At 43.8% G+C, this 13,558-nt stretch overlaps 1 protein-coding gene across 1 annotated transcript in view; it reads left to right on the plus strand.

Annotated features, from left to right (window-relative positions):
- The first annotated feature begins 220 nt into the window (after positions 1-220).
- The window catches only part of TMEM260 (transmembrane protein 260), a 29,217-nt gene continuing 15,879 nt past the window's right edge, over positions 221-13,558 (plus strand). The window contains exons 1-3 of the mRNA XM_010579868.1: positions 221-239; positions 778-809; positions 1,566-1,717. Of these exons, the coding sequence (XP_010578170.1) occupies positions 221-239; positions 778-809; positions 1,566-1,717 (203 nt within the window). The remainder of the gene's footprint in view (positions 240-777; positions 810-1,565; positions 1,718-13,558) is intronic.

Consider the following 13,558-nt stretch of genomic DNA (forward strand, 5'->3'; position numbering starts at 1 on the left):
CCTTCGTCCCTGAATGTGTTGTGCCTATTGAATATATTTAATATATATTAACGCCGCTCAGGAGCGTTGCAAACTGCTTCAGTGTCAAGTGCTCTAAAAATGTCAAGTATTATTAGCTATTACGCTAACATGGATCTTTTTGTGGCAGTTGTTTGTCGTGGCATAAAATACACATGAAATGCAAAATCTGAATGGTGTTTCTAATGGGAGCGGCTGCTGGATGCGGCATCCGCTGACAGGTAAAAGTGTTACTTGCGAAGCAGATGCTGCAAGAATTGCTTTAGCATCGAGGGAGAGCAGCGTTCCCAAATACGTGGATGCAGATTTGCACGATCACTGATTATATTTTTGCCTCTTTAAAACTATAAAGCTGTGGGTTTTTTTAATGAGAAACAACTGGGTTGTTTAAGAGACAATGCAGCTTAAGCGTTGCAAACTGTAGTGCTTGAAAGTTATTGAGTCAGTTGGTTTTAAATTAAAAATATGCACAAATGTCTGCATTTTGAATATCTCAGGCCATTCTTTACCCGAGCCTACCTATACTTTCACTTATCTGTTCATAAAAGTCTCGCGAAAACATACAAAAGATATTTTGTGCAATGACATCAGAGGGAGAAAATATTCTTAGAAAATTTCATGCTGTTAAATCTCTACAGATTTACAGTTTTATCCAGTCAAATTAATGCAAAACCCCAATGCAAGCATTTGGATTTTGAAAACTTTGGAGGAGTGTCATTTCCTAATAGTAATTATTGGTTTTACATTATTTTTTCACAGGGGAGCTGATCACAGCCGCATATGAGCTTGGAGTAAGTATTAGTTTTATTGTTTAATCAATGCTCTCATTAACAGTTTTAGGAATTAAGGAAGTTTAATTAAGCATGGAGTAAAGTAGATTAATTTATTTTCAAACCACAGTTTTTACTAACTTATAAGTACAGCACGCGACAATTTACTTCAAGTTTTAAATCCAATTAAACTAAATTATAAAGCAAAGGCTTTACTGTATATACAGTAGCTGGCTTATTATCAACCCAAATTTTGTATAAGCTGGGGAGAATAAAATAAATCGGGTTAACAATTTTAATAAGTTTTATTATTTAATAAACTTTATTATGGTGCATGATCCCTTTAGGCAAGACCTTAGGACTGTCAGCGCGGTGGTAATCCGATAGCAGTGTGGTCTTTCAACTTGCTAACCAATAAAATAGTTGAGAAGCTGCTTTTTTTAAAAAAAAAAAAACAAAAAACAAAAAAACAACAGCCTTTTGAATGACCCTAATATACTGTGAACCCAAACAAGGAGCCCTTTAAGGCACGCTAATGAAACGTGGCACCTCCTTTTCTCGCCGCCTCATTATTATGGGCGAGGCGTGGAGCCAAATCCACTAAGGAAAAATATTTGCGGAGTTAAAAATTGGTACGAAAGGCTGGGTCGGGGAGAGGCGCTGCTCAGAGAACCCCCCCCCCTCCGGGCTCCTGCTGCCGGACCCCGCCGTGCCGCTCTCCTTTTGATTTCGTAGAATTTCCCTTCTTTTCAACCCCCGTATCGATCTTGTCCGTAGGTCGCCCACCCTCCCGGCTACCCCCTGTTCACGCTGCTGGCCAAACTGGCCACGGGGCTGCTGCCCGTCGGCTCCCCCGCCTACCGAGTCAACCTCCTCTGCGGCTTGTTGGGAGCGGCTGCCGCCTCTTTGCTTTTTTACACGGTTTTCAGGTAAAGTCATTGGGGGTGTTTTCTCGTTGGCGTGATGCTGGCAGGGCGCTTCCCCGTCAGCTTGGGACGTTTCCGAAGGTTCCCGCTGTCCCCTCTGGCCTTCGGACTAGCGTTTCCCCCCTTCCCTCTCCAGCTGTAATTAGTTCCTCTGATTAACCTAACAGCGGTTTAATCTGAATTTGACCTTCTTTCCTGCACAAAAGGTCCCTCTTTTCTTTTTTTCTTTCTGTTAAGTAATAATAACAGTTATAATAGAAAGTGCACCTTTCCCTTACACAGACGTGACAGGTTGTTCGGGCTCATTATCACAAATCACCGCTCGGTTTAACTAACCAGAACTAATGAAGTTTGTCGTTCTCGAAAGATGCAGATGGTCTGTTTAAATTAACAGGATGAGCTTCACCTATCGGGGAAAACCGTGAACCCGGTTTAATCGCAGCGGCTCCCGGCGGAGGCGGATGGGCAGTTGCCTGCCGGTGGTACCCGAGGACCGGGGCGAGCATCGGCGCCGGCCGCCTTCCCCCGGCGGAGGTGCTGCCGGGGACCGGCTGGATCCCATCCGTTTTTCTCCGGACCTCTAACCTTGGGAGAAAAAAGGGAACAATCGGGATGCGCACGTGGTTTGGGGGGTTTTGTTAACCCCGCTCGTCTTTGATGTGGGAGTTCTGGCTGCTCTTAACCTCAGCCTGACCCATATTTGAGAGGATTATCGCAACCCGTACAAACAATTTCTGATGTTCTTTTGCAGGGAAAATAGGGCACGTTTTGAGGCTGCAAACAGCGGAATCTGAAACGATATCGGGGCGCTTCCTTGCCGAGATTAGTTTGACAAAAGCCCTTTTCTCCCATCCGCTTCCAGAGCCGCGTCGCCCCTCGGGGAAACCTTCCCAGAGAGCGAGAGCAACCTAGACATAAAAGCAGGAATAAATGGGGGGGGCAGATCCTGCATAGCCCGAGAGCCCTGAGCTCACTTAAACTTCGGTCCGTGGCGTCCGTCTGTCCGGGTGCATCTTCCTCTGCTGAAGAGGAGTTGCTTTTTGCCCATTGCCTTTCACGTAGCAGTGCATCAGCTCCCAAGCACACCTACTGGAATTGCTTAAGTAATTCCTTGATGTTTCTATAGGCATTTAAAGCGATTGCTTTTACTGTTGAGTAATACATGTAATTAAGTCGGCGTTATTTAATTTAATATCCTGTATTTTAGAGCGTATTTGGGGAGCTGGAAGCGGCGCTGCCCTCCCGTGCACAGTGCCAGGCGCAGCGTCAGAGCACGACTCGTTTTGATTATATTAAAAACTCCTGCAAGGAGTTGCTAAAGGTTTTGAATATTGGGTTCTGATTTTTTTTTTTAATTATGGTTATTCCCGTTATTACAGTTACTGTGAAGATCTGCCCCGCTTTTTAGTTCTAACTCCAACGTGACAGTTCCTTACGTGCCCGTTTTGTGCATATGAAATGATGCGATCGTTGCTTTAGAGAAATAAGAATATGGGAGGGAAATGACAGGCTAAATTTGGGAATTATTTTTATTCTTCTAGAGGTTTAATTTTTTTTGTTGTTGTTTAATTGGATTTGGAAGATGTTGCTTCTGTCAAATTTAAAACTTGCGCAGAAGAACGGAAAACCTGGAACTGAGAAATGACAGAAACTATTAGGACTTACAGAAAATTACTTCATAGATACAAGGCACTGACAGGATCAGTTATTCAGCCTAGCAGCGATTGATTTTTTTGAAATTAATTGTAAGGTATCGTGGGTCAGTTTTATTTCTGAATGACAATGTTATATTTTTCCTTTCAAGCGCCTTAAGATTCATTTATTTTTTACGACATTCATTTAGCAAAAAAAAGTTTTTTCTCTCCCTTACCATCTAGTTTTTTAAAAAAAAAAATCTTTCAGAAAATGTTTACTGGCACCGACTGCGTGAAAGCCGTAACTATCTGAAGGCGACGTGTTTTGGTTTTAACCGGGCTTGTCCGTACTCACAAAGGATCTAAACCGGTCTATCAAATCCCCCCGCATTTTTGTTTAGCTGATGGGGTGACCCCCGCGAGGTACCAGAGGAAAAATAAGCACCTGCTCCTCTTGCCGCATGAAATGTGGATGTTAATATGAAAATATGTAGATGTTAGGAATACAAATAATTGATGAAGTACACATCCTTCGGGAGCAACACGGTTCAAGTGGCAAATCTCTCTCCTCAAACAATAGCCACCCTTCAGCGGGGAGGAAGCCATCTTTATGGTAATGGGGCTGATGCTGCCCTATTGATCGAGTGGAAGAAGACATTATACAATGTCAGTTGGGTTGTTACAATTTCATTTGTCGTCTGACCTGAACTTAACCTCTAAAACCTTTCTTTTCTCCCCACCAGCCGGGCAGGCTCGCCGTTTACCCTCGCGGGGTTTTTCCGTGCCTCCCAGCATCCCTGTACAGTAAATCTCTCCCTTTTTTACCCATTGACTCATTTTGTTTAAGAGGCATTTCCCGAGTTTATTCCTTAGCAGGTCGGGACAATTTCTTTTACTGCTTAAGGAAAGAGTCATCGTTCCCTCCGTGGCTGGGTGGTGTTTGGGATGTTTGGTGTGTGCAGGATTAGGATCGCATTTATTCCTTAAACAGATTTCTTCTCTGCCAGGTGATGGCTGGCGGGATGCTTCACACAGACACCGCCGGGTTGATGGGAAGCAACCCCAACATCTTGTTTGTTTATATATTATAATATAATATATTATATTATATTATTCATTTTGGTTTTTTTTTTAAGCCCGGACTGTGCTTCTTAAAACAAAGTTATGTCAAACTGCATTGATGCAAAGAGCTCTTTTGTCAGTAATCCAGACTATCGCCGAACGAGTGCTTTACTCTATTGAATTAGTTCTCAAATATGGTTTTTTCCCCTCTCTGCACAGTCTTAATAAATTGCTTGTAATTATCGTAAAATGGCATTTACAGAGAGTTTTCTCGGACTGCTTGTAACTGAAGCAAATAATTCATCTTTGCTTTGAAAGATGGGGGGAGCTGCTTTATGTTTTTAGGACGCAGCAAGTGCGGCTATAGGATTGTTTCTTTAAACAACTATTTATTTGTTTTACTGTGGGAGGCAAAGCATAGCAAGTTTACAAAGTAAACCAATTATCTTCTTATAATATGATTGCCAAAGTGTCATTTTCTGCACAGATGATGCATTCTTTGCATTCTCTATTGCAAAGAGAAATACGATGCTTTCCCGTTCCTTAAGTGCATTTTTTTTTCGGTGTATACCTTTCATAGCTTGGCTGTTTTGCTGTATCTAAATATACAAAGTTAATTTATTGTGGGGGCAGTAGCAGGGGAGAACGTGTCATTGCCCGAGTACTTCTAGTAAGTTTTTGCCAGCTTTATTCTGGCAGAGTTGCATATGGGTTTTTGAAAAGGGGGAAAATGTTGCATTAAATTAAGCAGTTCATGTCTCTTTGGTTTTCTGTTCTGGGTATCATGTTAAGTTTTGGACTTTTATATATGTGTATATATATTAATATAAATATTCCCTGCCTCTTAAACCTTCCAGGCAACACGCTATGGATGTATATGAAAGCTGGAGCCAACTCTTCTCCCACTGCCAAAAAAAAGAAGCGTTACGCATGTTTCATAATGAAATCATCAAAATGATTTGATCATTTTGAAATCATCAAGGTGTTTTGGACATGGCACTTGACCATTGTGGTGGCCCTGAGGTTTCTTGCGCCCGTGATGTGTGTCCTGGAGCTCTCATGAGAAGGTCCCTGAGAAGGACCAGGCGCGTTGGAGCACCGATGGGCGCGCGATGGGTCACCTTCGTGGTCCTCCCCAGAGGGACTTCATGGCTGATGCTCCCCTAAAACTAACTGGTGCTGGGAAACGTTGTCTGCTGCCTGCGACGAGTGGGGAAATACTCCGTGTCCCTCGGGTGTGTGGCTTTGCTGGAGCAGGAGTCATCCCCAAATAGTTTGACTCCTTTTTTTGGGGCATGGTTTGGGGAAGATGGAGGGATAAGAGAGGAGCTCTCCCACCTGGTGTGCCGGTGCCCCCTCGGCCATCATGGGAAATTAAAATATTGGGCTTTGGGGAAGGTGGAATCTCCTTAGAGGGCATATTTGGATTTTTCCAGATTACAGATTATCGTAGATTATCGCTGTTGTAGCACAGCACGAAGATCTGGGCTGTTTGAAAAGCAGCTATGCTTAGTAACAAGTAGTTACGCAGTTTTAGGAGGGAGAGAAGAAAGGAAGGTGCTCAAGTATTAATTTGCTTTCAGAAGAATATCTACCGTGACCTCTGGCTAATTGATCGTATATATATTATATTTTTCCCCTTGTCCCCATAATAAACCAGCACTGAGTTCAGTCTGTTTGAAGACGTTACCAAATCTGTTAATTTGCATTTTGCTCTAAAGTAGGCACATTAGGCTGCAATAACTTTGCTTCGTTTTGAAGGGGCGGGGGGAAAAAAGGGGGGAAAAAATTTTTTTTTTTTTTTTTTTTTTTTTTTTTTTAAAGACTGAAGAGTCTTTTCTGACAGCTAGTCAGAGTTAGAATTAGTTCAAGGAAATGTTAATAATGCACTGCCTGGCTTAATCCCTTTGATATCACCAGGTATCCTCCTGTTCATGGGTTAATTGCTTTAAAAGCGGAGGCAATATTCTGAGCGGTGGGCCGCTTCACCTTTTCACAGCTGTTACCATTGAGTGACAACTAAATCCCATGTGTAAGATGAGGAAGAGCTCAATCTCCAATTGGGAGAAAATTTATGTAAACCGCAATCCCTTCAGAATGTGCGGAAGTCACAGACTTTCTTGATTTACTCTGCTTTTCCCAGAAAGCTCCATTGTTCCCTTCCCTAAGTCCCATCAACCCTTTGTAGCAGAATATCACAGCGGCGGCAGATAGCTTGAAATATATAAATGCTATCATAGCTCTGATTAATAGCGGCGCTTATGAGTCAAGTCTGATAACGGAGCAGCTCTCCACTCAATTTCAGATACCGCTAATGGAATCTGTCTCCTGCAATTGTAATGTGAGAAGGGCTAATTTGCCATGGAGCTTGGAGCTGTCACCAGCCGGGGATTGGGGGGTCAGATGGGAGCTGCCAGGTTTTTGCCCTGCAGCTTGTATCTCTCGCTTTGAATAGCGCAGCCCCCTGCCTGCCAGGGAGCTGATAGGCCGCCGGGGGGTTTATGCCACTCCGTACAATAGCGAAGGGCTGCATGGGCTGACTTGGTAATTGTGAAGCCAGCTCATTTTTATTTTATTTTATTTTTTAGTCTTTTTTTTTTTTTTTACTTTTTTTTTTTTTTTTCTGCGGCTGCATAATTTCTAATAAGGGGTTTTAACAAATGTCAGATTAGGAAAAGTTTCTGCAATTACAAAAAAAAAAAACCCCCAACTTATAAAACATTTAAATAGCTCAAGTCGGTTCCTACCGAGGGTTGGGGTTTTGGAAGTAGGCACCGGTTATTACGGGCGCCCGGGATAAAGGCGTACCTATTTTCTAGGGATTGTGAATCAAATAATGGGTCTAACTGATATACCCTTTCTGCTTGCAAAGACACTGGGAGAGAAGTTCTCCTTTTTAATGGCTGGAAGCACAGTTTTTACAACTCGCTCTTTAGCAAGGTGTGAGTGCGGGGTGATATTTATTAAAGCAGCGCAGCCCTATATGCATTTTATCGATCTGTCGCGAGTTGTTCCACTCGTTGAATAGCTTGACGTGGAGGTGTTGAATTTAATTACCAGAATTTGATGGGAGGGGGCTGCTGCAGGCAGGGTCCGCTCCGGCACGGTGGTGGGCGTCCAGGAACGCGCGAGGTTTGAGGTCGGCGAGTCCCGTTCCTCCTGAAGTCCCATTGACGCGAAGGAGAAGGTGGTCAGTTATAACCAAAGTACCCATTTTGGGGTTTTTTTTGATGGCGGTCCTGCCCGTTTGCTTGGTTTCTGTTCTCTCCTTGTGGCCATGAAGGCTCGAGCAGGAGAGGCGAGCCAAGCCGTGCTCTCCTACCTCCTCCTCCGGCGCCGGGAGCGGAGGCTGCGGGCAGGGCTTAAGTGGCTATTCAGCTCCAGGTCCTTGAGGAAGAATAAAATCTGGTTTGCTATTCCCTGTAGTACCTGTGCTGGCTCTTCAGCGCTGAGAGCAAGAGAAACTGCCTTTTGTCCATCGAGTGGTTGTGACTGAGAGGCAGGCAAACCCAGAGGGATTGGGGTTTTTGGGGATAATTATTATTACTTAGGTCCTAAGCTCGTGTTTGGATTTTTATTTGTGTTTTATTTTTAAATGGTTTTTCTATTTCAGCACCAATGCACATGCCCACTTAAAATTTATCTGTGGAAAGCTTGGTTGTTGAGTCTTCTAAGTCCCATGCTTTTTAGCCTACATCAAAAAAATTTATTTATTTTTTTTTTAATAAATCAAAAAAGTGAAACCTCTTAAGTTAAATTCAGAACATTAAATCTACAATGCACTGGTCTGTTATACCGTGAAATAAAAATACATTGAAGGGATATATCTTTGCTACTGCAAAGCGAAGTCACAGCATTGCAGAGGCAGAAGTTGCTGGTGATGTACCTGGAGCCTGTGCAAATGTACAAGGAACCACCAACATCAGGGTCATCATCTGCAGGTGCAGGGAGAGACTAAAATTAAAAAAAATCCATTCATTAGTTTATTAGTGGAGATTTTAAAAAGCGGGAGAGTTTTTTCTTATTCCGTTGACTAAAAAAAAAGATGTGAGGCTGAGATCTGCTACCTGTAAAGTTTTGGAGGGAACAGAAGGCAGAAATAATTGCCTTATTTCATTAGGTACAGATAGGTGTTTCCAGTGTTTAATACATCAGCTTCAAATATAAAACATTCTGATTATCTTACTTTTCTTCTTTATGAATCCAGTGCACTGAAGATTTCATTTAATGAAAATATTTTAATTAAATTCCAGTTCCCATACCAATCATTTAATAAGTTTTTGCAAATTATTAAATATAAAATGTCTGCCATTATTTTCTAAATAAAAAGTAAAGACACTGATCGAGTTCTTTAATGCGTATAGATGTAACCTGTGCTTTTGGCTAACAAAAAGTTTTACCAAACTTAGAGGAGAGGCTAAATTTTAAATCACAAACTGACATGTTTTAGTGACTGCCACCAAATGAGAAGCTAAAAAGTGTAATTGCAAAACCAGATTAAAATAACTAATTTCAGTTTTCCCAGTTGTTCCTGCAAACTCTTAATAAAAACCCTGTGGCTAAAATATTCCTGATTAAAGCAAGTTTCTGCTGCCTGTGTCCTTGAAGCTGAGGCCCAGCCACACATTCTTTCACGTGGGTGCCTGAAAAGGAAAACAAAAATAATAATAATTTTTTTTTCCAGTCTTTTCCTTTTATGTTTAGGGATGCCATGGGAAAATATTTCTCACAAAGGACTGTGTGACTTCTCCTTTGCTGACTGTTTCTGTCCCTTCCGAGTGCGTTTTCAGATGATGGGAATTTCTGCCCATGTTCAGAAGATTATAGTCCGTCAACTGATAGGAAGGGACCTTCTTCCCCCTTGTTTTATCTTGATGAAGTGCTCCATGTGCTTTCAGCAGGTCTTGCCCCAAACCAGTTATTTTGCAAAATCAGAGATACAAGCTGTTCCCTTGGCTTTTCCTCCACGTAAGATAAACAAGCGCAGAAGGCAGCTTTTATTCAAGCTCGGTGCTTCAGTCCTTCTCAAAGTGGGCCGGCGGTGGCAGCTGTAATACCCCTGGAAGAAGTTACGAAGACTCTCCCACTCTTGCGTTGGCTGCAAATGTTTTCTTCTTTCATGAGCTGATTTCTGTGTGCCATGGCTGTTCCGATGGCAGGGTATTACTACTCTGAATGCTCTCTTCTAGGTGACCCAGCCTTCTTCTCCAAGAGACAGTCCTTACCTAGCCCAAGCCCGCAATCCCCTCTCCACTGGACAGAGCCTTATAGCAGGGCTTTGCCCACCTTTTATTCTTTTTAAAGCCCATCTTCTTGAGGGAGTCACTGCAAGGTAGCTTTATGCCTACACCGTGTTGACAGATGAACACCGTCTGGTTATTACCATTGCCACGGCTTCGTTTTTGGCAACCCATTGATCCTCTTGTTCCAGTCATCTGTTCTTTCTCATACCGGTTCCAAAGACTAGGGGAAACGTGCTGGCTTTGGGAGAGCGGGAAGCTACCCTCCCTGCTCCCCAGAAGCAGTGGGATAAAGCCCTCCTAGATGTTGCTTTTACATGAGGCCAGTTGAGGATCCAGCCATCATGGGTCTTCGCCGTGTTTTATGTAGCACCTCAACTGTGCGTATTTGAAAAATGCGTTCAGACAGAAGCGTGTGTAGAAGTCACGTGAGGATAAATCTCTGCTGCGCTCTGTTCTGGAGCCCTGATGTGCTGTCAAAAGGACAGACAGTGTTAAACAAACAAAAGGTGTTTTCAGGAAAAAACCCAACTGTTTCCCAACCACAGTGCACCTGCAAGCCTCCAGCCAGTGTAGATGGAAGAGTGTGGGTCTCCAGGCTGGGTGGAAGAGACTGGAGTCTGTGTGTTTGCTTCTTGTCCAGCAAGGCTTCACTGCAGGAATTATTTGCAGTGTCTGTGTCAGACCTGGTGTTTGATTTTGGTGAGGCATGTGTCTGTGTACCACGAGAAAACCCCTTCTTACCTTCCACACAAATGGCTTCTTGGTCTTGTTCCCTCTCTGTCTCAACACTGGTAGTTGGGTTATGGAGCTTTTGGGAAGTCTCCTTTACCTCTTGTGTTAACCTTCTTCCACAACATACTCTGTCTTAACCACAAAAATGCTGTCTATGCCTGTAATTAAAGCAGCCATTATCTTCTGGCTTCCTAACGTCCTGCTTCCTTATGCAATATGTTGTAGATTGCACTGTCCTCCTTTGCAAACCTTTTCATCCTCTTTCTTGGCTTCAAGCTTCTTGACCTCGGGTCCAGAGTTCTGCCCCATCCCTTTGCTCTTTCAATTCTTCCCGTCTCTATTTTACTGTTATCTTTGTGCCTTTTCTGTTCTTTCATCTCTTTCTGCCTTACCTGACTAAACACCCACCAGTGTCTTTCCCACCTTGAAATTCTTCTTTGGTCCAAAGCGTTGTAGGTGGCTGACCTGTGTTGTCCATGCCTGAGCTGCTTTGTCACCTCCTTGGACAGTGTGTGGGTTTGGGGGCCCATCTTGGTGCCAAGGCAAGAGAGACACAGCACAGTGTCACTCTGTGCTGGAGAAGTCCAAGAGGCTGCCAGATGGCAGAGTGCAGTGGTGCATGGAGATCCTTGTGTCGATCAAAATGAGCAGTATAACATTAGCCCAGCCACAAGGTAGGGTTGATTTAATTTGGCCCCAGCATCGTGCTGGTATAGTTGCATGGGATTCATTTCTGCTTGTCCTGCTGGTGCTACTTTGCACTGTGAACTGTTGCATTGGGTGGACCTGCTGGACGTGTTTGGGTTTTTTCTGCCAGGTGGTCTTCATCCTCATCTGGAGATACCTGCTCTGATTGTTCCACTTCCAAGGGTGTTTCCTTCTGGATCAGCAAACTTGTAAATCTGTCACTTCCATTGCTGGTAACAGAATTGGCAAAATCTCTTGGTCTCCAGCTTGCATTTCCTAAAGCTACTGTCTTGATGTTCTTCAAGAATGCAAGACATTTCCATTTGATTTTTTAGCAGCTAGTATACTTGTAGGAGCTTGGTGCTCCATGCATGCAACATGCTTTCACAAAGTCAGCTTAGCAGCCTGGCTTTCCCACGAGTTTCACAGGGAACGAAAGGCAACGCCGGCTCTGTTGACAAGGAGATCTTAGTGCTGGATCCTGACCCTGCACTGCTCGGTGAGCAGAGGTGTCCTCTGTCCCACATAGCTGGGATAAGTCTTTAAGCTTTGGGTTGAGTAGCTTTTGCTTAAGCCTTATTTCATAAAACTTGAATCGCAGGTTTGAGACTTTTTATCAAGAGGATGGGATTTCTTTCATCTCATTTGAACTCTAATGATACGCTTGAGTCTTTTCTGGGAAAGACAAGGAGAATTGGTAAATGATTGGGACATTTGCCTAAAATGCTGCTTTTCATCCAAAGGTTTTCAGGAAGGTTGTTTTACCTTTTTTTACCTTATTTCCCTGCAAGGATTTCAAAGGGATTTATGGAGTTGTTTCTTTATAACTAAAAGTTTGTGCTGTTTAAAGGGTTTAGTCAAAACTTAGGGATGTTGTGTAGTGAGGTTTGTGTGTTGGGGGATCTCTGGGCTTTTGAATACACATGGCCCTGCTGCCCTTTCCTGGTATTTTTCTTTAGGAGCAGAAACCACTCCTGGCTAGGTTCCTGCAAACTCCATCTCATCTTTCCTTTTTCTGTTATGGGTGCCACATCTTTCTAGTAACAGGGAGGAGGAGAGAACAACCAGAGCCCTTGAAGCTGAGAACCTTGCCAGACAGGTCGTGTGTGTCCCCTCTCCCTTGGAGGAGATGGACTTGGGGCTGCTGGGCTGGCTTGGTAGCAGAACTGACAGAGCAGCCTTCATGCCTGTGAATGTCTTTTCTATATGCAGCTGTGTGATTTTGAAGTGTTATATTAATGCAGTGAGTGACAGGTCTTGCCTTGGGAGAATTTCATGCCAAATACCCGAGCCTGTGTTGAACCACAGTGAAGTTTAGACGTTGGAAGAGTCCACCACGGTGGCATGCGTTAGTGAGCACAACAGTGGATACTAGCAGTTTGCCTGATTTCCTACAGAAGAGGTTCCATGTCACCTTTCTTCAAAAGCTCATAGGGTACTTTGCAGACACAGATTTGGTCTGAAACGGTCCCACCTGCTGTCAGTTGAGAATTTTCAGACTTTTCTTTCCCCTTCCATTGATTTTTCAAGACCCCTTCCTACAATCTTGATGCTGAAGCTCTGTGTCACCCTGAGCTTGTCTCGGTCTGACCTCGGACACCTGAGAGTTGGGTTTTTTTTCCCTTCTGTTAACTGAACTGCCTTACTTCTTGCCCTCCAGCTACCTCCCGCAGCTGCAGATCTCAAAATGCTTTACAAAGGAGACAAAAATCCTTAGTCTTATTTTGCAGGTACCTGGGGCAACAGGAGCAGAGTGGCTTGTCCCAGACCACCCAGCATGTCTGATGTTGGTGGCAGGAGGAGGAACAGAGACCTGCTCTTCCCAAGCCCTCATCCCAGTCCTCTCCTCCCCACAAACACTGCTTCCCATTTTTAATGGATTAAAAATTCCCGTTCTGATTGCACAAGCCCTTCTTTGACATCTACAGAAAGAGGTTGGCTGTACGGAGGTCGTTTTGGGAAGGTGGAAAGAAAGCATAACTAATGAGAGGAGCCCTTGCTAGGGAGTGCTCTGCCAGCAGCTCCCTCACCTCTCTTCTTAGGGGCTGTAGATTTTGTTTATTTGGTCTCCATTTATCTCAGAGTTACGTGAGGAACCCCATAAGCAAGTCCTATGTGGACGGCCACTCTCCGATCTCTGATGGGCAGAACAAGCCACCTGGGGACTTTGGCTGTGCTAGAGGATATGGCCAGTATTTAGGAGCAAATTACACGGGTAGCTTGATGAAAAAATTGGCTAGCTTATCATCATTTTGCTTTAAACCTCCTGGAAACATTAGGACTAAATGGAAGTGTGAGTACCTGGGGTGGGACTAGAAAAATACCCGATCTGTGGTAGAGCCTGGCTTAGTCTCACAGTGGGACAGTGAATTTCTGGAGAGGAGCTTTGATCGTAGCCGCAGCTATTTCTGTCTTTGGATAAGGCGTAATTGAGCTGGTTGTGGTGCCCTACGTGGCATCTTTTCAGGGTGACTTCCTGAAGGGGA

Source organism: Haliaeetus leucocephalus, unplaced genomic scaffold (assembly GCF_000737465.1).
Source record: "Haliaeetus leucocephalus isolate CR32 unplaced genomic scaffold, Haliaeetus_leucocephalus-4.0 Scaffold678, whole genome shotgun sequence".
Taxonomy (NCBI): Eukaryota; Metazoa; Chordata; class Aves; order Accipitriformes; family Accipitridae; genus Haliaeetus; species Haliaeetus leucocephalus.